The 24,272-nt window shown below is 38.5% G+C and overlaps 1 protein-coding gene and 1 long non-coding RNA gene across 7 annotated transcripts in view; one reads left to right on the forward strand and one right to left on the reverse strand.

Annotated features, from left to right (window-relative positions):
* Positions 1 to 24,272, forward strand: part of LOC122541005 (SHC-transforming protein 1-like) — a 142,298-nt gene that overhangs the window by 91,712 nt on the left and 26,314 nt on the right. For all 6 annotated transcript variants that reach the window (XM_043677433.1, XM_043677430.1, XM_043677432.1 and 3 more), the window contains 3 exons: positions 17,852 to 17,915; positions 18,905 to 19,024; positions 21,044 to 21,097. In XM_043677433.1, coding sequence (XP_043533368.1) covers positions 17,852 to 17,915; positions 18,905 to 19,024; positions 21,044 to 21,097 — 238 coding nt within the window. The remainder of the gene's footprint in view (positions 1 to 17,851; positions 17,916 to 18,904; positions 19,025 to 21,043; positions 21,098 to 24,272) is intronic.
* Positions 9,718 to 24,272, reverse strand: part of LOC122541007 — a 48,329-nt gene continuing 33,774 nt past the window's right edge. Inside the window, exons 2-3 of the long non-coding RNA XR_006309488.1 lie at positions 19,979 to 20,043; positions 9,718 to 10,181 (exon numbers count right to left, since the gene is read on the reverse strand). This is a non-coding gene — a long non-coding RNA (uncharacterized LOC122541007). The remainder of the gene's footprint in view (positions 10,182 to 19,978; positions 20,044 to 24,272) is intronic.

The following is a 24,272-nucleotide window of genomic DNA, read 5'->3' on the forward strand; positions in this document are numbered from 1 at the left end:
AACCACTACAGCGGACAGCTGAAACTGACAACCGGAAGCGGCAGGGACAGACCACTATAAACACCGGAGGAAACATCAAAGAAGCGCTTTGCAGGAGGCTCCCAAGCACTGATGATGTCGCCTAGCCAGGGGACGAAACGTTTGCAACAAAAACTTCCAGCTCGGCGAACAGAACCACCACAACGAGCACCCAAGCTACAAATCTTCGCACAAACTTTGAACGGTGGATCAGTGATTAGCACTGCTGCCTCACAGCACCAGGGACCTCCATTCTAATCGAATCTCGAGTGATTGCGTGGAGTTTGCTCATTCTCCCTGTGTCTGCGTGGTTTCCTCTGGGTGCTCCGGTTTCCTCCCAAAGTCCAAAGATGTGCATGTTAGGTGAATTGGCCATAGTTTTGAGGGATGTTAGGTTAGGTGCCTTAGTCAGGAGAAATGTAAAGTAATAAGGTAGGAGAATGGGTCTGAGTGGGATACTCTTCAGAGGGTGGGTGTGGACTTGTTGGGTCAAATGGCCTGTTTCCACAGTGAAGGGATTCTATAATTCTAACATTTTGCTTAATATGCTTCGATTTCTCCTTTCTCAAAATGTGGTTTATCAAATTTACATACTTTTTAAGTTCATGTTAGGTTGCAAGCTGAATTATTATCTGCATAGTACTTGGATATACTTCAACGATCTTAAACAGATTTGTGCATTTACTTGCTGCTTTGATGGTTTTGATGAATCTCTGTGCATAGCTGCTTGTAGTTGACTTTAAAAGTAGACAACAACATGGCTCCCTCATAATGACCTTTTAAAATAATTTTCCAAACATGGGTGGTGTTTGTATATTCCAACACTATATTGTTTAACATCTTAGATTTATCCAATCCACCTTGAATGGAGGACGCCATTATAATATAATGGAATGTTGATAGGAGTGAATTCACCCCATTTGCCACAGATTTGAAATTCAATATCCTCTCTCTTGTCTGGAATGAAATAGACAAGTAGCCTAGAAATTCTATAGTTCTTAAAGCGTTTATAAGATCTCTGATGGATCTGAATGTCCAATTTGAATGATCTTTACTTGAGACTTGATTATCTGTACTTCAAAGACCTAGGATCACATGATTTAGGGCAACCATTTTAATGGTCTGCTTGTGTCTCAGTTTACAAAGTATTGACTGAAAGCTCATAAAGTACTGGGGCATGACTGTGCTAGTTTCTGCCACAAATTCTGTATTTGTTTTCAATCTCTGGAGATACCTTGTAAGTTGGCCATCCTGAGAACACTTGAAATATTTCTCCTCTTGTTCATTGAGTCAACTGTTTCTTCTAGAGGAGTTCTGCATTTGTCTCTTAAGAGTATGCATGTTGTATCACTTTGGGAGGAATATTCTGGTTACAAATCCATGAGCTGTATTTTTAGTGAAAGTATTTTAATTAAATCCCAAAAATGACTAAGTTGATTCCCTTCATTACTGCTTCCTAGATTAAGAGACTTTCACCAGATTTCTTATTTATTTAATAAAACTCAAATATAACGCATTTATTGTGAACAAAACATTTTTAAACAAATGGAAAAAACAGGCTAAACTAAGCTATGGTCCAGAATCTAAGTTTTAACTGAAGAATTACAGAATGAGAGAAAGCTGGCCAGAAAAATAACTAAAGATAATAAGAGTTTCTATGAATATTTAAAGAAAAGTTAGCAAAGTGAATATTGGGCTGGTAAAAGCCAGATCGGAGAATGAATAATGGCAGATGAATGGAATTGATATTTCTACGTTCACTGTGGAGGATGCAAGTAACATCCCAACACAGCAATAAATTAAGAAATGGGAGGGAGCAACTCGGGGGGAAAAATCCCAATCACCAGAGAAATGGTACTGAGTAAATAGTTGGAGCTGCGGATTAATAGCCCCAGTCCCAAAGGACTTCATCCTGGGCTCTTAAAAAGAAATGACAAGTGAGATAGTTGCATCAGTTTTAATTTTAGATCTTATCAGTATGTCAAAAATATTGACAGCTGTAGAATAACAAAAATCATCATACCAAACTTTATTTCAGATGGGAAGTCCGATAGACTTGGGTCTTTTGAATTGAAGTAATAGCTCCGCTGTGAGCTTATAAGGTAGTAAAAGATGCTGTTATTTGGAAATTTCTCAGGTTCCTAGAATTCCAGAGACTCTGTATGTTACTGTTGGTGTGAAGGACAAGTTTGGTACCTGTAGGGACTGCTGGATGACTAGAAAAATTGAGGATCTGGTCAAGAAAAAGGAGGTTTGAGTCAGGGATCAAGTGAATCCCCTGAGGAGTATACTTGAGAGAAATCCGGAGGGCAAAAGGGAACATAGATTTGGTAATTGAGGTTAAGGAGAATCCAAAGAAATTGTATAAATACATTAAGGGAGTGATGAGGGAGACAATAGGGCCCTTTAAAGGTCAATGTGATTGACTATGTATGGAACTGTGGGGGATGGGTGAGATACTAAACAAGTATTTTGCATCAGAATTTACTGTGGAGAAGGATATGGAAGATTGGGAAAATAAATAGTGATATCTTGAAAAGTGTCCATATTACAAAGGAGGAAGTGCTCTTTGTCTTGAAAAGCATAAAAGTGGATAAATCCCAGCACCTGACCAGTTGTACCCCAGAGCTCTGTGGGAAACCAGGGAAGTGATTGCTGGGCCCCAGGTGACATATCTGTATCACGACAGGCAGAGACGAGGTGCCAGAAGACTGGAGGTTGGCTAACAATTTAAGAATGGTGGTAAGGAAAAGCCAGGGAACTATAGACCGATGAGCCTTATGTCAGTGGTAGGCAGGCTGTTGAAGGGAATCTTGAAGGACAGGATTTACACACATTTGGAAAGGCAAGGACTGATTAGACATAGTCAACATAACTTTGTGTGGGAAATCTTGTCTCACTAACTCGATTGAGTTTTTTGAAGAAGTGACATAGAAAATTGATAAAGGCAGAGCAATAGATGTCATCTATATGGACTTCAGCAAGGCATTCAACAAGGTTCCACATGGTAGACTAGTTAGCAAGGTTAAATCACATGGAATACAGGAAGAGCTGTTTGGATGCAAAATTGGCTCAAAGGTAGGAGACAGGGTGTTGCTGGAGGTTTGCTTTTTGGACTTGGAGGCCTGTGACCAGCAGTGTGCCACAAGGACTGGTGCTGGTCCACTGCTTTTTGTCATTTATATGGCGATTTTGATGTGAATCTGAAGGAATTGTTAATAAGTTTGAAGATGAGACCAAAACTGGTGATGTAGTGGACAGCGAAGGTGGTTGTCTTAGATTACAACAGGACCTTGATCAGATGGGCAAATGGGCCAAGGAGTAGCAGATGGACTTTAATTTTGATAAATGTGAGGCGCTGCATTTTGGTTAGACAAATAGGACAGGATTTATACACTTAATGGTAAGGTCTTGGATAGTGTTGCTGATCAAAGAGACCTTTGCATGCAAGCTCATAATTCCTTGAAAGTGGAGTCACAGGTAGACAAAATAGTGAAGAAGGCATTTGATGTGCTTGCCTTTATTGGTCAGTGCATTGAATATAGGAATTGGGAGGTCATGTTGCAGCTGTACAGGATATTGGTTAGGCCACTTTTGGAATACTGTGTTCCGTTCTGATCTCCCTGCTGTAGGAAGGATGTTGTGAAACCTGAAAGGGTTCAGGAAAGACTTACAAGAATATTGCCAGGGTTGGAGGGCTTGAGCTATAGGGAGGGGCTGAACAGGCTGTTTTCCCTGGAGCATCACAAGCTGAGGGGTGACCTTGTAGAGGTTTATAAAATCATGAGGGGGCATGGATAAGGTGAATAGCCCAAGATTTTATCCCATAATAGAGGAGTCCAAAACTAGAGGGCATAAGTTTAAGGTGAGGGGAAAGATTTAAAAGGACCGTAAGGGACAAATTTTTTCAGAGGGTGGTGCGTGTATGGAATGAACTGCCAGAGGAAGTGGTAGACGTTGGTACAATTACAACATTTAAAAGGCATCTGAATGGGTACATGAATAGGTAGGGTTTAGAGGGATATGGGCTAAATGGCACAAGTTAGTTTCAGGATATCTGGTCAGCTATACATCTCTGACTAAATACTTCACTAAAATGGGGAGACAAAAGTCTTTTTCAACTGGTCCTACCTTAAGGTTGTTTGTTGATTCTTTCAGGGGAGAGAGAGAGAGAGGAAACCTGCATGAAATGTGTGTCAGTGGAAAAGATGGGACTGGCAAGGTATCCTGGAGAATGAGAACCAGCTCCAGAAAAATGTTGTCAAGCAATCTTAGTGCATAGGTCCCATCTCTTCCAAGCTGAGCATGTTCCTGCAAATTTGGGAGGGTTGTAAATTATGGAATATAGGCATTTCTTCCAACTATTTGAATACTGCAGAGTAAGTGGGGACATTTACAATTCAGTGGCCCTGGGCAGAACTTCATGCAACTGGTACAGAGTGAGAATTTGGGAACAAGAAGGCAACATGTTTGGTTACCGTGTTTTTTTTTTTGTCCATTCTAAATGTGTGCTGGTCTATGTGAGAAGGTCAAATTGTAGGATTTATCCTTTTGTTCCTTTTTACTTTTGAGGGAAGAATCCATGGCAAAAATGTGGTCTGAATCGCAAATTGAGAAGATTTTTATTGATACGAGACCCGCCCCCACCATACACCAAAAGATTGAAGCAAATTTCCAAAATTTATTTGAGGGATGCCCATTACCCCTTGGCGAGTTGTACCATGGATGCACCCCTCTACTGGGAGTCCCTGGATGCTAAAAGGCCACTTTTTGCAACGCCATGTTTGGAGGGGAATGGTAGCCCTAGGTGGGCATGTGCAAGGATATGCCACTCTGCCCAATGCAACATTGACCTTTTTTTATTTGCCTTTATATTATTTGCCTTTATAGTCTTCTGGCTGTCATCTTAATCTTGTGATTTTTATCTGCCATTTCCAATTCATTCAGCCTGTCTCCAGAATAAATGAACAGTTGTTAGAACAATTATCCCATACATTAAAACAATGAATTCAATAATTTTACTCATTGCTGTGGACTGAGGTTACTATTGGGAGACAACTGTCTTCAATCGTAGCCATCAATTAGAGTCCTCTCCTAAGAAACAGCCTGAGGCTTATCAAGACTGTTCGTAAGTGTGTGACTTCCCAATGAGCTTCTATCACTAAGTCTGCTAGAACCTCCAACATTACTCCTGCCTCAGGTCATCTGTTGCAGAAACAGGCTTATCAAGACTGTTCATAAGTGTGTGACTTCCCAATGAGCTTCTATCACTAAGTCTGCCAAGTTTCATCTTCTAAGAACCTCCAACATTACTCCTGCCTCAGGTCATCTGTTGCAGAAACCCAAATGAGTGCCTTTCTCTTCTAAGGATTTAACTATACCATTCACTCCTGGCTGGCCTTTCATATAGTTCCTTGCATAAATTAGATTATGCAAAACTCTCCATGTTTCCTAACTTGTACCAAGTCTTGTTCAGCCACCACCCCTGTACTTGCCGACCTGCATTGGTGCCCATTTGAGCAACTCCTTAATTTTAACATTTTCATCTTTATTTTCAGAACTTTTTATGATCTTGCGCCTCTCTCTCTCTGGCCATAATTTCCTTCAAGTGCATCTGAGATAAAAACAGAAATTGGTGGAGAAACTCAGTTGCGGCAACAGCTATGGGAGAGAAAATTATTAATGTTTCAAATCGTGTGACCCTTCTGAATTTCTTCAGCAATTTCTGTTTTTATATGTTTCACATCAGCAACTGCACTTCTTTGTTTTAGTTTAACATCTGAGATTTCTGTGTAATTCTAATTTAACACTCACATTTAACCACACTGTGCCTTCAGCTATCAAGTCCATAAACTCCTATTTTTTTCCGTCCCAAAATCTGTCTCTATTGTCGAGTTACTTTTGAGATGAATTCCTTTATATCGTCACCCATTGACCAAGTTCTATATATCCTTGTTCGGTGGCAAATTTTATCTGATGACATTCCTGGCAAGGAATTCAATGTTTTGCTATACCAAAGGCATTATATAAATACAGGTTTTTGTTTTTGAAATGTGCAAAAATATGGTTAGATTATTTGAAGCAATACTTGTATAAGTCGAATTTAAAATACATATGTATAAAATACATTATAGTAATGCCTTTGCATTGTGCCTTGTATAGTAATGCTTTCAATTTTAATTGCCTGTAGCATATTAGCATTTTATTGTGAAGAAAAAATGGATGATACCTTATTGCATATCTCCAGAAGAAGCTACTGCTACAAATGGAATAGCACATAATTGTTAAATTGAAAATTGCTTCCGTTGTACAATGAATGCTCAGGGTCATGATTTGGTAGCGATTAGTTATGCTGGAGTTTCAAGAAGATTGAGAGGAGATGTAGGAGTATTTCAGTCTACTTTCATCAGTTTCTATTAATGAGCTGTTGCTGGATCAGTAGCTCTGACCCAGGCTGGGTGATATTCAGAAGAGAACTGAAGGATGGAGGAAATTTGTTATTGATTTCCCCCCCCCCAATTTACATGAAGGTATAATGGCCATCATTTCCATTTTAGTTAATTGGTATATTTGTGATCATAATACAGATTACTAAAGACTCATTCTTCTAAGTTTTAACTTACAGCAGAGTATGTGATTCCTTTTTATGAATTATTAGCAATTGATAGAAGATGAGAGGTATTATTATTCAATTGACTGCTGAAAATTCATACAAAAATTGCTTTTAATCTGGACAAAGATAGGATTGGTGCAGATATGAAATTTAGATTTGTAGATGATTGATCTCAAATAATACTGCATCATTGTGAAGTAGCTTTTGTTTTATTATTGTGGACACTTCACTTTTCACAAACAATAGTTTTCTGACTGTTCATGCTACATGTCTGTTTCTCTGCTGCTCATTTGATCAGAGCATGATGCAAAGAAAGAAACTGAGTTTTTTTTGATAGTCACATAGCATGGAAACAAACTGTTCTGTCCAACTAGTCCACACCGATCATGTTCCCAAACACAACTAGTCCCAAAAACATTTAGAGGGAAATATCTTTTAAATGGCATAACAGAACCTGCATCCACCATTTCCTCTGGCAGTTCATTCCACGTTTGAACCACTCTAGTTGCCCCTTCTGTCCTTTTTTAAATCTTTCTCCTCTCGCCTTACAAATATGCCCCCTAGTTTTGAACTCACCCACCCTAGGGAAAAGACCCTTGTTATTATGTGCTCCTCATGATTTTAAACACCACCTATAAGGTTTAAAACACCACTCAATCTCCAATGCTCCAGTGAAAAAAGTCCCAGCCTATCTTTATAACTCAAACCTTCCATTCTCGTCAATATCCTGGTAAATCTTTTCAGAACACCCTCCAATTTAATAATATCATTTCTGTAGCAGGGTGACCAGAAGAGTACACAGTAATCCAGAATAGGCCCCACCTCAACATGATGTTCCAACTCCTATACACAAATATCTGAGCAATAATTGAAACCAAGCATAAAAATAAGTGAATCATTATTTGGACAATAAAACCTGAATATATTAATAGGTAGACCATCACTTCAAAGTTTTTGAGTGATTCGGTCAATATTAGTGACCACACATTGTACAAAGTAGCTGATTCCCAATTTTGGGGGAAAAAAGTGACCAGATTACTGCAAATAGAAATGCACATTCTGTATAGTGAATTCAATCTCTGAAGACTCAATCTACTGTTGGAACTGCAGAAATGCATAGCTTCAGTTTCTGGGAGTGAGGTTGTTCCTTTCCTAAATGGGAAGACATCCAAATTTGCTGCCAACGCATGTTTAAGAAAGGTGCTTTGCCAATCTACCTAGGAGTCTACCTGTGAATGGTCAGAAATTTAAATGACAAAATTGCAACCATCTTTAAGAAGTCAATAGTATGAGCCTTAATCTTGCATAAGGTTCTTGTGTCTATGTCCATCTTCCTGATGGAAATTCTCATTACCAGGAGGAAAGAGAAATGGTTCCATGGAATCTGAGAGTCTAAAATATCAGTCACCACATCTATTCACTAACACCCATGTGCAAATGTGATATTGTCTACAGCTGGGCTCTCAGCCTAAGTATGTTGGGCCCACATTGTGAGGATCATTAGTGACTCTGTTATTAAATATCAAGCGCAATGTTGCTCAATTACCCCTGCTGTTTAAACGTTGAACCTCTGATTGTGATTACACTGAATTTGCATTATGAAAGTTTGTTTTTAAAGGATCAGCAAATTCCAGACCCAACTTTGAACAGAGAGTCATATTGAGAAATTATAGAATCAGAGGTCTTACATCACAAAAAAAATGGCCCTATGGCCCATCAAGTTTGCACTTCTCAAAAAAACCCTAACTATTCCAATCACATTTTCCAGCATTTTGATTGATTAGTCTTGTGTCTTGGCATCAGAAGTGTGCATCTAAGTGCTGCTTAAATGTTATGATGGTTTCTGACTCTGCCACCCTTCCAGGCAGTGAGTTAAAGACTTCCACCATCCTCTAGGTGAAAATAAAACTTCTTCACATCTCCTCTAAAGCTACCTTCTCTCTTCCCCAAACCACCACCTTAAATCTATGTCTGGCCCTCCCCCCTGTCATTGATATGTCCACCAAGAGTTTCCTATCTATGTCCCTGTATAGTTTTGTACATCTCAAACATGTTTCCCCCCCATCTCCTCTGATCCAAGGTAAACCACCTCAGGCTATCCAATCTCTGTACTAACTAAAACTCTCCAGCCCTGGCAACATCTTCTCTATAGCCTCTCCAGTGCTATCACATCCTTTCTATTATGGGGATTCCAGAACTGCACACAATACTCTCCTCTACCTGGGGTCTAACCATTTTTTTAATAAAGATCCAGCATCGCCTTCCTACTCTTGCCTTTGCTAGTTGAGCCAGAGAGTTAAGTAACTCATATTCTGTCTTAATCACTTTATCTACCTGTCCACCAGTCCCTAAAGATAGTTGCACACTCACTACCATTCGTCATGTAGTACCTTGTCGGGTTTGTCTTGCCTAGATGCATCACCTCCAAACTTATCTGTTTTGAATGTCATTTGCCACTGATCAGCCCATCCGACCAATTTATTGATATCTTCCTGTAATCTAAGTTTATCCTCCTCACTATTTACCACCACACCAATTTGTATATCATCTGCAAACTTACTGATCAACTCTCTTGAATTCAAATCTAGATTGTTTGTATAACTCTCAAACAGCAAGGGTCTCAGCACTGATCTCCGCGGAACCCAACTAGACACCGGCATCTGATCACAAAACATCTTTGATCATTCTTTGTCTGAGTGGCAGGAAGCAATTCTTAGAATTAGAACTAGAGTTAGTTTTATTGTCACATACACTCAAGTACAGGGATACATGATTACAGTGAAAAGCATACATAGTTGCCATTTCTGGCACTTCTTAGGTGCAAAAGTACCTAGGTACAAAATCTTAGGTATAAATTAGAAAGATAAAGGAGTAACGTTTAAAAGTTCAGCATTACAATCCTTCTAAAGCAAACAAAAAGAGGCAGGGGAGAAATAAAAGCAGTTGGAGCAACTCGAGTCCGCATTCCGCTTTATCTTGAGGCTGGAAGTCCATGCTGGGCTTCTGTATCCAATTTGCCAAATTTCCTTGGATCCCGTAAGCTCTTAACTTTTCAATCAATCTCACATGCAGGACCTTATCAAAGGTCTCTCTGATGTCCAAGTAAACTGTGTCAAATGCATTGCTCTCATCTCCACAGCTTGTTACATCTTTAAAAATATTGAATCAACTTGGTCAGACATAACCTCCCTTTAACAAAACTATGTTGGTTCTTCTACAGAAAATGTCAGCTTATACTGTACAATTTTAATGAAACAAAATATAAATTTAAAAGTTTTGAGGTTTCATGGGGATTTTAGACCAAAACCAATATTCACCTTTTATTTAAAGAATATACACTTGGAATAATCAAAATTTTAGAGCAAAAAAGATTGTCTTTTAGCCTTTCATGTCCTTATTGGGTCTTTTCAAGAGCAATTCAGTGCTAAGGCCTAACTATTTTTCTATGTCCCCTTGCACATACTTTTATCTTCAGATTGTCTTCTTGAAAGCAGCGATTCAGTCTGTCTCCTCCACACTCATGCATTGAATTCCAGATCCTAACTGCTTGCTGCATGAGGGAAAAAAGAAAAAAAAAACAAGTTTGTTTCATGTCACCATTGTTTCTGTTGAATTGAGTAGTATTTACAGCATTTGCTTCACAATAACCTGCTCACTGACACTCCATTTCGGTTCTATCAGGGACACTCAGCTCCTGATCTAATTGCAGCCTTGGTTCAAACATGGACACAGAGCTATTTTCTAGAGGTGGCAGTGACTGCCCATGACAAGTGTCATTTTTGAATAAATGTGATATCAACGACCCCTAGCAAAGCTGGAATCGAAGGGAATAGGGTGGGTGTATGTTCTACTGGTTGAAGTTAGTCCCAGCACAAAGGAAGATGGTTGTGGTTGTTGGAGGCCAGTCGGCTCAACTCCAGGACATCTCTGCAAGAGTTCCTCAAGGTGGTATTCTAGGCTTAACAATTTACAGCTACTTCATCAATGACTTTCCCTCATCTTAGGGTCAGAAGTGGGGATGTTCGCTGATGATTGCATAACATTCAGTATCAGTTGTGGTGACTCTGATGCTGAAGCAGTCTATGCCCATATGCAGCAAGACCTGGACAATATCTAGGCTTAGGCTGATGAATGAAAACTGACTTTTATACCACACAATTGCCAGGCAATGAGTTATCTAAATATCACTGCTTGATGTTCAATGGCACTACCATTGCTGAATCCCAAACTATCAACATCCTGGGGGTTACCATGGACCAGAAGATCAATTGGACTCCCCATATAAATCAGTGGCTACAAGAGCAGGTCAGAGGCTAGAAATACTGTGGCGAGTATCTCACCTTCTGACTCCCCAAAGCCTGTCTGCCATCTACAAGGTACAAGTTAGGAGTGTGATGGAATGCTCTGCGTTTGCCTGGAGAAGTGCAGTTCCAACAATATTCAAAGCTTCAATGCTGTCAACGTCAATGATTTCTGCATAGATTCATCTCAGTCCCTTTGTTTTCACACCCCCTTTTGGATTTGCACCTTTTATTTGATATTGCCCCCCCCCTCATTCTGCTACAAATGTGTACACTTACAAGCTTCTTTAAATTGAGTTTCACCAACCGTTATGCCCACTCATTTAGTAACCTCTCCATGTCATCTTAAAGTCTATCCTTTCTCCGCTCTGAAAGATCAACCAGTGTTCTGTTGGCTGAGTGACAGGAAACTTTATCTCTGTGCTACCACTATCCCTTACATTCCATGAGCTTCAACTTTGCTGTCAAGCCATTGTTTTGTAAATAAAGACTTTCAGACTCTGGAGCTACCTTGTGATTAGTTGCTTCTCATTGCACATAAAAAGCACTTTCTGGACAGAATTGAGAGAGAGAGAAAGTCCGAGCAAGGCAAAAGCCTGAAGTATTGCCATGTGAAACATGCCCAGAGAAGCACATGGAGTACTCAGACTATCGTTAGGTGGTAGATCTTATGGAAAATAAGGTTACAGCCTGATATATTTTTGAATACCATGTATTGTAGTATTGAATCTTAAAATACAATAACCAGTGTTTTAAAGAAGCTGTGGCCTGAAGACAGTTACAAACCTTGCCTTCTCCTTAACCAGACTATCTTTAACCCAAACTCGCAGATGTGGGCATAAACCCACAAGGCAAAGAGCATTATCTGGGACTTTATCAACATCTTTTGGAAGTTGTTACTGCATCAACTGTGTTGTCCTCATCAACACACTCTGCTACTTCATCAGAAAATTAGTTAAACAAAATTTGCCTTTATCCAGTCTGCGCTGGATTTCCTGAATTAATGTACACTCGTCCAAGTGAATGTGTGTAGGGTCTATTCAGATTATTGTTTCTAAAAGATTTATCACAATCAAGTTTAAATTGACAGACATTTGGTTGCTGCATTTATTCTTAGCATTATTTTATTTCAAACAAAAGTACATCTCTTGAAATTCTCCAGTCTTGTATCAAAGGAGTATTGGAAAAGTTATGGCCAGTGCTAAGGCAATTTTCACGCCTGGTTCTATCTGTACCTTTTACTTGCATCCCATGTGGTCCTGGTGACTTAGCACCTTTCTCTTAAAACCTTTAAATACGGCCAGTTTTTTTCAGTACCTCAATTATCTCCTATCTCTTCTTTCACTATGACTTGGACAACATTTTCTTTGATAAATACAGATGCAAAGTATAACTTTAGCACTTCAGCCATGCTTCCTGCCTTTATACATTGGTATCCTTTTTTAAATCTTTAATCCCATTCCTCTTACAGCCCTTCTACTGCCTATATGCCTTTAGAAGACTTTTAGATTCCATTTTGTTAGCTGCCAGTCTCCTCTTCTCTTTGCTTTTTTTGTTTCTTAATTTTCTCACTGAACTTTCTGTATTCAGCCTCATTCTCGCTTGTATTATCAACCTGATATCTGTGATAGGCAACTTTTTAATACTTTACTCTCAATCCTTTGTTATCCAGGGAGCTGTGGTGTTAACTACCTTCTCTTTTCCATTCATAGGAATGCACCTTGACTCTGTTTGAATTAATTCTATATAGACAACCCATTGTTTTGTGTGGTTGTAAAGACTGCATCTTTTTATTTTTCTGTATTTCTGTGGACTGAGATAGGAAAACAGCTGTTTTAAAAATTAAGAATTGTAGAAGAATTTTAAAGAAAAACAAGCTACTTGGATTTATTCAGTGTGTCGTTTACTTTGTTGCTTGTTCAAGCAGTAGGGACAAGTTATTGCAGATGGACTGGCACTGGGTGGTGTGCATAAAATTAAATTTAGCTGACAACTAGCTGGTGATTCTGTGGAATTGAATAGTTAATCTACCTGCCAACAATTGTGTGGCTCACTAGTAGCTGAACAAGATGAAGGTGTGAACAGGCGAGAAGCCCTTGGGCCAATGGGCTGAGAAGTGGCAGATGGAGTTTAATTTAGATAAATGTGAGGTGTTGCATTTTGGGCAAGCAAATCTTAGCAGGACTTATACACTTAATGGTAAGGTCCTAGGGAGTATTGCTGAACAAAGAGACCTTGGACTGCAGGTTCATAGCTCCTTGAAAGTGGAGTCGTAGGTAGATAGGATAGTGAAGAAGGCGTTTGGTATGCTTTCCTTTATTGGTCAGAGTATAGAGTATGGGAGTTGGGGGAGCATGTTGCGATTGTACAGGACATTGGTTAGGCCACTTTTAGAATATTGCGTGCAATTGTGGTCGCCTTCCTATTGGAAAGATGTTGTGAAATTTGAAAGGGTTCAGAAAAGATTTATAAGGATGTTGCCAGGGTTGGAGGATTTGAGCTATAGGGAGAGATTTAATAGGCTGGGGCTGTTTTCCCTGGAGCATCGGAAGCTGAGGGGTGAACTTATAGAGGTTTATAAAATCATGAGGGACATGGATAGGGTAAATATTCAAGGTCTGTTCCCTGGGGTGGAGAATCCAGAACTAGAGGGCATGGGTTTAGGGTGAGAGGGGAAAGATCTATATAAGAGACCTAAGGGGCAACTTTTTCATGCAGAGGGTGGTACATGTATGGAATGAGCTGCTAGAGGAAGTGGTGGAGGCTGGGACAATTGCAATATTTAAAAGGCATCTGGATGGGTATATGAATAGGAAGGGTTTGGAGGGATGGGCCGGGTGCTGACAGGTGGGACTGGATTGGGTTGGGCTATCTGGTTGGTATGGACAAGTAGACCGAAGGATCTGTTTCCTTGCTGTACATCTCTCTGACCTCTGGTTGGTAATATGGTGCCCTTTTCTGTGCAGCAATAACCAGTCAAAGCCTGAAGAAAGCCAGTTTATATTCCCACACCAGCTGCTGTATGCTGTTGCACTTAATTACTAATCAGAGACATCATAATTTGTGAACCATTTGCTCTGTGCCCCCTAAGCAAGTGAAAGCACCTACAGAGGGAAGATTGAGGAACAGTAAGTCATGGCAAGCCAAAACCATCATCTCATGAGTCCTGTGGACAAGGACCATTGAGCTGCCTTCTCGGATTTCCCTTCCACTTATAACATCAACATCTTTGCTTTGTTTGTATGTATGTGTGCATATGTGGAATTTATAAAGAGTTTTACCCAAAAGAGTTGCATGTTGCCAGTTTGTAGTTGTTTACCTATAGTTAGAATCTATTTATAATAAATATTGATTCTTGTTGAGTGCAGAAACCTGGATCCTCACTTTTGTTAACCGAGACAGACAGGAGTTTTGCATACTTTTATGATAACTCCAGAAATAGGAACATTTGATTTCCACCATGCTACAGTGAGGCACTTGCCTGCCAGTCATTGATTCTAGTTTACCTGGGCTAAATCTGCAGTCGTTACACTAAAATTAGCTCTTTTCTGAATATATATCTTTTTAGTTTCTTCCTTGTCATTTTTCATAACTAAATTAAGCAAAATGATTCTGTTATCACTGTTCCCTAATTGTTCTACTATTCATGCTTGTTTCATCTCATTCTCCAGAACCAGATCCAGCAACAGCACCTTTCCTGTTGAGCTGGAAACATACTGATCAAGAAAACTTCATCCTTGCACGTTTCAAAAATTCTTCATTCTGACCATGCCCTTTACAATCTATATTAGGATAATTAAAGTTATAAAGTTGTAGTTTCTGCAACTCTCAAATGTTCTTCTACATCTGTCTCAATAGTTGGTGCTTTGTAGAATACACCCAGTAGAGTTATACCACCTTTTAAATTTAGTTAATTCTAACCAGAAAGTGTCTGTTCTTCACGCTCTGTAATAGTCTTTAAATAATATTGTAATGCTTTCTTCACTTTCCTGAATACCACCTTATATTCAGGTATAACTAGCATCTAGTTCCGCCCTTTTATTTTGACTTGGGTCTCTGGTTTTGCCACATCACAATGCCATCTGGTTTACCTGCAGCTCACCAACTATATTTACTGTATTTAGCTTTACTATGCATGTGTACAATTATGCAAATTTGTATCCTATTTTACTCTGACTCTGCTCAACTCCTTATTCATACTTACTTTAGTGCCTTGTGTTTCTCCTAATCCTAATGTGTACCCTGTTTCTCCAAACTATTGCAACATCCTGATTATCAATCAAGTTAACTTAAATCCTCCCAACAGCACTAGCAAATGCACAAGGTAATTGGTCCTGGCTCTGTTAAGAGCCAAACCATCAGCATCTTTTGGAATAAATTACTGCAGATGCTGGAATCTGTACTGAAAACAACACATGCTAGATATCACAGCAGTCAGGCAGCACTGTGGAGAGAGAACAAGTTAACAATCTTCACATTAGCTTTGATTAAAGTGTCACCTAGACTCCTAACTTTAGCTTTTTCTCACTCCACGGATGCTACACAACCTGCTGTGATTTCCAGCTTTTTCTTTTTGTTTTCATCAGCATATTTAGGTCCCATCTTCCCCATGAGTAGTCCTTATCTCCCAATGATCCAAAGCTCTCCCTTCTGCACCCATCTCTGCTGCACCTAAGATCTGGTAAGTATGCAGTATGTGAAAGGAAATAGCTGTAAATCATGATTTTGATAACTGGATAGAGTTTCTGCATTAATATTCTGAATATAAATGCAATAAGGGATCAGCAACAAATGCTGGCCTTACCAATTCTTGCAACTCCAAGAAATTGCATAAAAATCCCTAGTGTAACCTACGATTTTGGTCTATAATTAAAACTGGGAGACCAACAGGATTAAAGTTGAAACGCAGATACAGACATATGACGCCTTCCAATTGGTTTGAAATCATGAGAGCTTTGCTAATAAATAAATTGGTGATTGAGAGGAATATGTTGGTATATGAAGGAGCAGTGCTCTGAAAGCTAGTGCTTCCAAATAAACCTGTTGGACTATAAGCTGTGTTGTGTGATTTGTAACTTGGTAAGAAAAGTGTTTTGTCACAAATATTATATTTGGAGGATGTGTTTAACAAAAGGACACACAACCATTGCATGTAGTATTAACTTTGTAGCCCAAGAACAGGAGAGTCATAACAGGTTTAGGAATAACTAGGTAACTGTGGAATGTTTGCCATTCAAAGTCATAGAGTCATACAGCATGGAAACCGACCCTTCAGTCCAACCTGTCCATGTCGACCAGATATCCCAACCCAATCTAGTCCCACCTACCAGCACCCGGCCCATATCCCTCCAAACCCTTCCTATTCATGGGATTCACTCTATCTATCCTGTCTATACCTGACATATGCTTCCTTCTTTTTCTTAAATAAACCCTCAATTTCTTTAGTCATCCAGCATTGCCTATACCTAACAGCCTTCCCTTTCACCCTGACATTGACTCTTTTATGTCAGTGTCCCAAAACCGATTTTATTTTTCTGTCTGTCTGTCTGTCTGTCTGTCTCTCTCTCTCTCTCTCTCTCTCTCTCTCTTTCTGGTTAATGTTTGTTTGAAATTCTCAATGAAAGATTGTTTCAATTCTCACCCCTGTATGGGCATGAATCACTGTGTTCAGTTATGTGTTGTTCCTTCATATGCCCGGAACACGTCCCAGCCTAAGTACCGTATGTTGTAAAACTTTGTGTCCTGCTAAATGTATTTCAAGTACATAGTCTGAAATATACCTGAAAGATTTAATGTGTGCATTTTGTAGATTTTTGGTATATTCTTTAATACCTCCTTTCTTATAAAATATTCTGGTACATATTTACAGTATTTCTTTCCACGTACGTTTTTATATTCAATCATTTCCCATTGCTGCTGTTTTTAATAAAAGGGAAAAAGTGCTGGCAACACAATGGTTCAAGCTGCATCTGTGGAGCGAGAAATTTAGTTAAAGTTTCAGTTTGATGACCATTGATGAGATACAAGTCAGATGTCATTTCAGCACCTTTTTGGAAAGGAAAACAACGATTTGTTGTTAAGCAAGTAATACACCAGGTGTCGTCCTCCCTGATAAACGATTCCGAAGAATAGTTGTCAGACCATGACTGGAACAAAGTAAACTATAATGAAATAGAGATAACTGCCCTGTTTACATTAATTGGAAGGAAAATAATTGGTGGATAAAATGAAAAATCACCAATGGAAAGCATTGAAATAGTTTGGGAAAGGTACAGTCGAGTAATTTCTGGTGAGACCAAAGAGTGTATTGAAAGAATGGAAGGATGTCAAATAACACTTAAGCATTTATTGCTTATGGGAGAGAGAAAAAAAATGAAGACCATTTCCAAAACAAAAACTGAAGCTAGGAAGATGCAGACAAAGTATGAAAACATTGTAATATTAATGAGCAATAAAATAAATCTTTTACTGGATAATTGGTAGTAAAAGTTAATTAGGTACATTTTTCAGATGTGGCTGAGCAGTGTTCCATATGGATCCGTGTTGGGGCTGTTTTTATTTCTAAATGATCTGGACTTCAAAGTGAAGAATGTTACCTCAATTTGCTGATTTTTACCAGTTCTCATCATAACCTTCCATTCTCTCAATTTGATACAGAGATATAGGGTTGAGCAGGCCTGTGAGAGTAAATTAGACTTGTGGAAAATAAAACACAGGTAAACTTCAAGGGCCCAGTGCTCTGTTTATCTATTGCAATATTCGATGTTATATTTTTGATTCTGTCTGAATAATTTGCTTGGAGTCCCATGAGTTTACTGTTCATATTCTGACCCAACTAATTTCTGCAATTTTACTTGACTGAAAGAATAACAGTGACGAACAGTACATATCAATAACTGCAGTAAATTCCATTCCACAGAGAAGCAATAAGCAGAGTGTGTGAGGCTGTTCCAGATGCAAAAGGGGCCATGAGAAGAAGAAAGGTAAATAGTCTGAGCAGGAGGTGTATCGCACATTGTTCATCCTTTTATAATTAAACAAATACAGATTTCAAATGAATCCTAAATTAGAGCATTAAGAAACAAAATACAATTACTGTAATTTGAAATTTACACTCCAGAAATGAGTGGGCTAATTGGCATCTGTTACTTGCCTATAATCTTTTCCATCCTCCATTTGTGTTTTTTCAGTCTGGTGTTCCTTGGTCTAGTCAGTTTATCAAATGCATCTTAAAGACTTTCCTTTTGAAATGTTTGGTCAAAAACTGCTGTAGAGCTGAGATAAAACTGAAGTGCCCAAGTTTCTTAGAACTCAGTCTTGTTTCTTTTTAACTGGGAACTGAGCACCAATTTCAACTGTTGAGTGAACACACTGCTTTTTAAAAATATTTATCATAGTCCACTATAAAAAGAATCTTTAGTTTAACAATTATTTTAACAATGTGAAGTTTCAAATGTGCAAACCAAGTCAGCATTAAAGCTGAAAACTGTATAAGAGAAGGCTTGGCAAATCAAAATATGGTTGCTGAGTGACACCAAAATTTGAAAAATCTATATAGATTTGAAGGAGGGATGAAATTACAGGAAGTCAAGAATTTCATAATTGAAACTGGAACTTCTCAAGGTTTTTTTAAAACAAAGTGAGTTTTAATTTGGCTGTTTTAAATCATGCAGGTTAGTTAACATTTCTGACTTTTAGAACATACTTGAATTTGTTTTCCTTGATATAATTCCAAATCAAGAGGACATGTGATTAGTACCTCAGGTTGCACCACTGATATTTTAAAGCCTCATTGTAAGGAGAGTGCTTCTGTTCTCCCTCAGCCCCATCATGGAGCTTGGCTTATCAATATTTCCCCATTGTGACCTAGTGAAGTTGGAATATAAAAGATAAATTGATCATTTTGATGCTGTTCACATTTTCTACCTTAAGATTTGGAAACAAGTAACTATGGTCATATTTGAACTTGCAGCCTCCCAGTAAAGGGTTGTCTACAATCTTGGGGAAGAGTAACCTTCAGTTTTCAGGAATGAACATCATAATGAGCATCTCTACGAACAGTCTTAACTTGACGATCCCACACTCCAAACAGGTAAGTGCCATGAATTGGGACTATCCCAATATTGTAGGAGGGCAACCTTAACACTTGGGAATGATTAAACTATGTGATATAGCAGATCCAATCTAGCAAAGCTTCCCAAGAGAAGGATTTTTTTTTGTTTTGTTTTGTTCTTCTGTTCTTTGATAATGTACTATTTCCTGACAGCATTCTGTCTGAAACAGGCCCAGCACAAAATTCCTCCTCCCTTGGTTTAGATTGCTTCAGTTTAATTCCTAAAACAGCAAGAAATCTGAGCAAATTACATTTTAACTTTGTGAGCAGTAACTTAAAACCTCTTTCATAAGCTTTCCATTACTTCTGTTTTTATTCAGAGGCCTATTTAATTATGAAGTGCACATGCAAAATGAATTGGGACCAACTGAATACATTTACAGTTCCACATTGAGTATTGATTGACTCAGTGAAGAAAAGGATACAGGGAAAAAAAGAATAGATAGATAAACATGACATTCATGTTCGTTACAGTCACTTGGCAAATAAAAGTAAAATATATTAGACATTGTTTTTAACCTAATTAACTTACTATGACTGCAGATGCTGGAAACCAGAGTCTAGATTAGAGTGGTGCTGGAAAAGCACAGCAGTTCAAGCAGCATTCGAGGAGCAGTAAAATCGACGTTAATTAGCTGGCATTTAAATTGACTATATTACTAGCCTGAGACAACATCCAATCCGGTGGAGATGTTTTTAATCAACCTGTTTAGATGTGTTATGACGCACCACTGCTCCAGATGTGACGTGAACCCAGACTTTCCAGCTTGGAGGTAGGGACATTACCACTACATCACACGAGCCCCATAAAATCCATTGTATACTTAGAAATTAGCCTCATTATTTCCAACAATGCGACCAAATAAACTTTTTTTTCCCTCTGTCTTTTAAAACAAAATGCCATAATGATTTATCCTCGCATTGAACACTTACCTTCAAAGTGTGGAGAGCAATCCAAGCCTACTGTAGTACTAAGCACAAAATAGGAATTGGATAAACTGGAAGAGAAGGATATGAACACCTTTTAGGACTGTAATCGTGGCCAAAATATATTGTTTAAGTTTCAGAACAAATGCCATTATTCATCCAGCAAAGCAATGGTTTTGATTATATTGGTTGGTTATGACCTGCAGGGTGACTGTTATGAGACAGATGAGTCATCTTTCACTTTGTAATTCCTTGTGTGCCAGCATTTACATTGGTTGTACATGTCAGACAGAATGCAAAATCTCTCAACATTTCAATAAAAGATATTTTGGTGGTGGGGATGGAGTGGTGAGTTAAATGACTTACAATCTGTTTTTGGTATAACATGTGATCCTAGTAAAAAAATGAAATGACACTAAAAGAACTAAGAAACTATGCTAATAGCTTATGCGCTGAAAGGATGAGTGGGAATGTGGAGAAAATGCAAGGGATCTATAATTATAAGACTATGCTTGAAGCACAATCTCCAGGAAAAAAAGGGTACAACACAGCACCCCACTCACCGACTGACTCAAGGACCCTACTGTTCTGGTGTGGGTTGTATACCTGAAATGTTAACATTAGAAATAAAATTCTATTCCAAGAGCTGCAAAGTTCCCAGGAGAAGGATGAGGCATGATTTTAATTCATTCAAGTCATTCACTGGAATTAAAATTGTCTGTTGTTCCTGAAGCATTGGGGTTCCTTGACCGGTGTCCATTTGGCTTCTTCCAAAGCTTGGTGATACTAAAACTACCAGTGACGTATTTACACTCTTCATATGTTTAGAAAAAATGGAGAGTAAACATTGTTAATTTTTACAGTGAAATTGTAGCTCTTCCCCTCTGTTTTTTAAAAAAAAAATTGCTGATATACTGACAAAGTACTAGCACAAATGGGAATAAAAGACTTATAAATCTGTTTCATTCTAGCTGAAATATACATGTTGGATTTATGTATAATTTTAAAGTAGAAAAAGAAATATTGGAAATTCAGTTCCAGTTTAGGAAGTGCTTTTTTTTTGTTTTACAGATCATCGCTAACCACCACATGCAGTCGATCTCGTTTGCTTCTGGAGGAGATCCAGTGAGTAGTGTCCCATGTCACTGTATCTGCAGAAGGAAACGTGTCTTGAATGCAGCATTGTTAGTAGTGAAATATGTGATTAAATACTACAAAGATTATGCAAAAGGTCAATTATAAATGGACTAGTTCTCTTCCTAGTCAGTTATTGGGTTTCGCAGGCAACAGTCACACTTTGCTACTTACTTCCTGACACCCCCACCACTCCATCATAACCTGCTTGATGCCTCTCTAGATTGCATCAAACAATGACCATCATACCTGTCCCTTCAACTGAACTAGAGCCAGATAGAAACATAGAAACTTAGGAGCAGGAGAAGGCTACTCCACCTTTTAAGCCTGCTCTGCCATTTGCTATGATCATAGCTGATCTCTATCTCAGTATCATATTTGTACTTTCTATCCCTACCCCTTGATACTTTTGAAATATAAAAATATATTCAGTGACTTAATCTCCAAAAGCTTCTGTGGTAGAGAATTCCACAAGTTCTCTACCCTTCTGAGCAGAGGAACATTTCTTTGCCTCTGACCTAAATAGTCTCCCCATATATTGAGTCTATGCCCCTCTGATTCTAGACTCTCCACACAAGGAAAAATCTTCCCTGTTTCCAGTCTGTCCAGTTGTTATAACCTTGCATATTTCCATCAAATTGCCTCTCATCCTTCAAAATTCCAGAGAATAAAGCCCAGTTGAATCAATCTCTCCTCATACAACAGTCCTGCCATTCCAGTATCAGTCTACCAAACCTCTGCTGCACTATCTCTGACAAATGTATCCTTTCTTGGGTAGGGAAACCAAAACTGCATTCAGTACTCCTGCTGTGGTCGGACCAAGGCCCTGTATAACTGCAGTAAGACATCTCTCCTTCTGAACTCAAATCTTCTTGCAATGAATGAAGGCCACTGTACCATTTGACTTTCTAATTGATTGCTGCATCTCTCTACTATCTACTATCATTGACTGGTGTACAAGGATACCCTTTGTACATCAGACCTTTCCAATATATTATAATTTAAATAATATTATCTTTTCTGATTTTCACAACAAAGTGCATAAGTTCACATTTAGCTACACTGTAATGTATCTGTCATATTTGCCCACTCACTCAATTCGTCTAAATCACCTTGATAATCTTTTTGCATTCTTTTTACAACTCTCAATCCTGCTTTGTTTTGTCATCAGCAAACTTGAAAATGTTGTATTTGGTTCCCTCATCTAGGATATTTATTATATTATGAATGGATGGAGTTCAAACACTGTTCTTTGCGGTACTCATCTCGCCTGCCAATCAGAAAAATACCCATTTATTCCCACACTGTTTGTTATCTATCAACTCATCATCGATCCATGCTAACGTATTACCCCCCTTCCTCATGTGCTTTGGCTTTATACACTAGCATCTTATGAGGGACCTTCAAAAGTCTTCTGAAAAACCATTATACCTCACTGGTTCTCTCTCACATTATATCTAGTGGAATAGCTATCAGAATCCAGTTTCTAATTAATTTCAAATATTTCGAATGTTTTAAAAGTATCATTTTCTCATGTTACATTGAAATATTTTCAACTATGTCCTTTTTTGTTAAAAGAAATTTTTTTTTATTCGGTAGTGTTTGGTGAATGCATAGTTAATGCACAGTTCAGTTAATTTGATTCTGTATTTGCAAGAAAGGTACAGGAATCTGGATTATGCTCTAGAACACAAGTTCCATATAACATACATGTTGGGGTCAAAAAAGTAAAAATATCATGGCATTAATAAGAGAACTCCTCATTTTATCTTCATCTTCCTATGTAAAAATAAAGATTTAGCTCTTGAAAGCCATTGGATCCTCATGCTATAAGCACATTTGTGATATACAAATTGCAATATAATGGATTTCCACAATACTGGCAAGCAGATTTATTTCATCCAAACATGTAAAAATGAGATGTTTCCAAAAATATTACCCCTCTGTTAGATTGTTATTCCAATATGACTAAGGAAACATATGTTCATGTGTACACCACATTTCTCACCACTACACTAGTCTGTATTGAGATCCAGCAGTATTTCAGTTTAGAGAAATACACTTGATGAAGCTACAGCAATTGAAGCTAAAAGGCTGACTATTTTGAAAATTCAGAATCCAGAAGATGCAACATTCCCTGTTTGTTATTTTAGGATTTTGGAAGCAAGGCAGTGGGACTGTATTGTACTCAACCACAAATGGTGGCTAGAACTCCATCCCAAATAACTAACTCTATCCACTTTCAGAATGTGGGCATTCCTGGTAATGCCAGATTTTATTACCCATCCTTATTTCCCCATAGAAGGTAATGATGAGCTGCCACCACCTTGAACCTCAGCAATCCATGTGGTGTAGGTACACCCAAGTTGCTGGTATGAAGGAAGTTCCATGATTTTTGACCCGGCGATGATAAAGGAATAGCTAAAACTTCTAAAGTAATACAACACCCTGTCTTGAGGGGAACTTGCTGGTGATGTTCTCATGCATCTGCCCATGTCTTTCCAGGTATTGAAGGGATTGGAAAGGTGCTGTTCAAGAAATTTTGATAAGCTACTGATCATGCTACAGTGAGATTTTTGAAGAAGGTTTTAATTGAGTACCATTCACAGTTTCTACCACAATTTCAATGAATATTGCAAATCAAATCTTTCAAGTTATTTTTGGTCACATTATCACAAACTGGGATGATGTGTTGTGAGCGAATAAGAATGCTTTGAAAGCTCTGCAAGGTTTGTGAAGGTTTGTAGCTCAGGTTGAGATTTAGGGTGTAGGTTTGCTTGCTGAGCAGTAGGGTTGATATCCAGACGTTTCATTACCTGGCTAGGTAACCTCATCAGTGGCGACCTCCAAGTGAAGCTAAGCTGTTGTCTCCTGCTTTCTATTTATATCTTTCTCAGGGTCGTGTCTTTTTGTGGCTAGCTGGTGTTCGTGTATCCTGGTGGCTAACTTTCTTCCTGTTTGTCCTATGTAGTGTTTGTGGCAGTCCTTGCATGGAATTTTGTAGATGACGTTGGTTTTGTCCATGGGATGTTCTGGGTCTTTTAAGTTTGTTAGTTTTTGTTTGAGAGTGTTGGTGGGTTTGTGTGCTACTAGGATTCAGAGGGGTCTAAATTGGAGTAAGGTCAATTTTGACAGTATTAGACAGGAACTTTCAAAAGTTGATGGG

Source organism: Chiloscyllium plagiosum, chromosome 36 (assembly GCF_004010195.1).
Source record: "Chiloscyllium plagiosum isolate BGI_BamShark_2017 chromosome 36, ASM401019v2, whole genome shotgun sequence".
Taxonomy (NCBI): Eukaryota; Metazoa; Chordata; class Chondrichthyes; order Orectolobiformes; family Hemiscylliidae; genus Chiloscyllium; species Chiloscyllium plagiosum.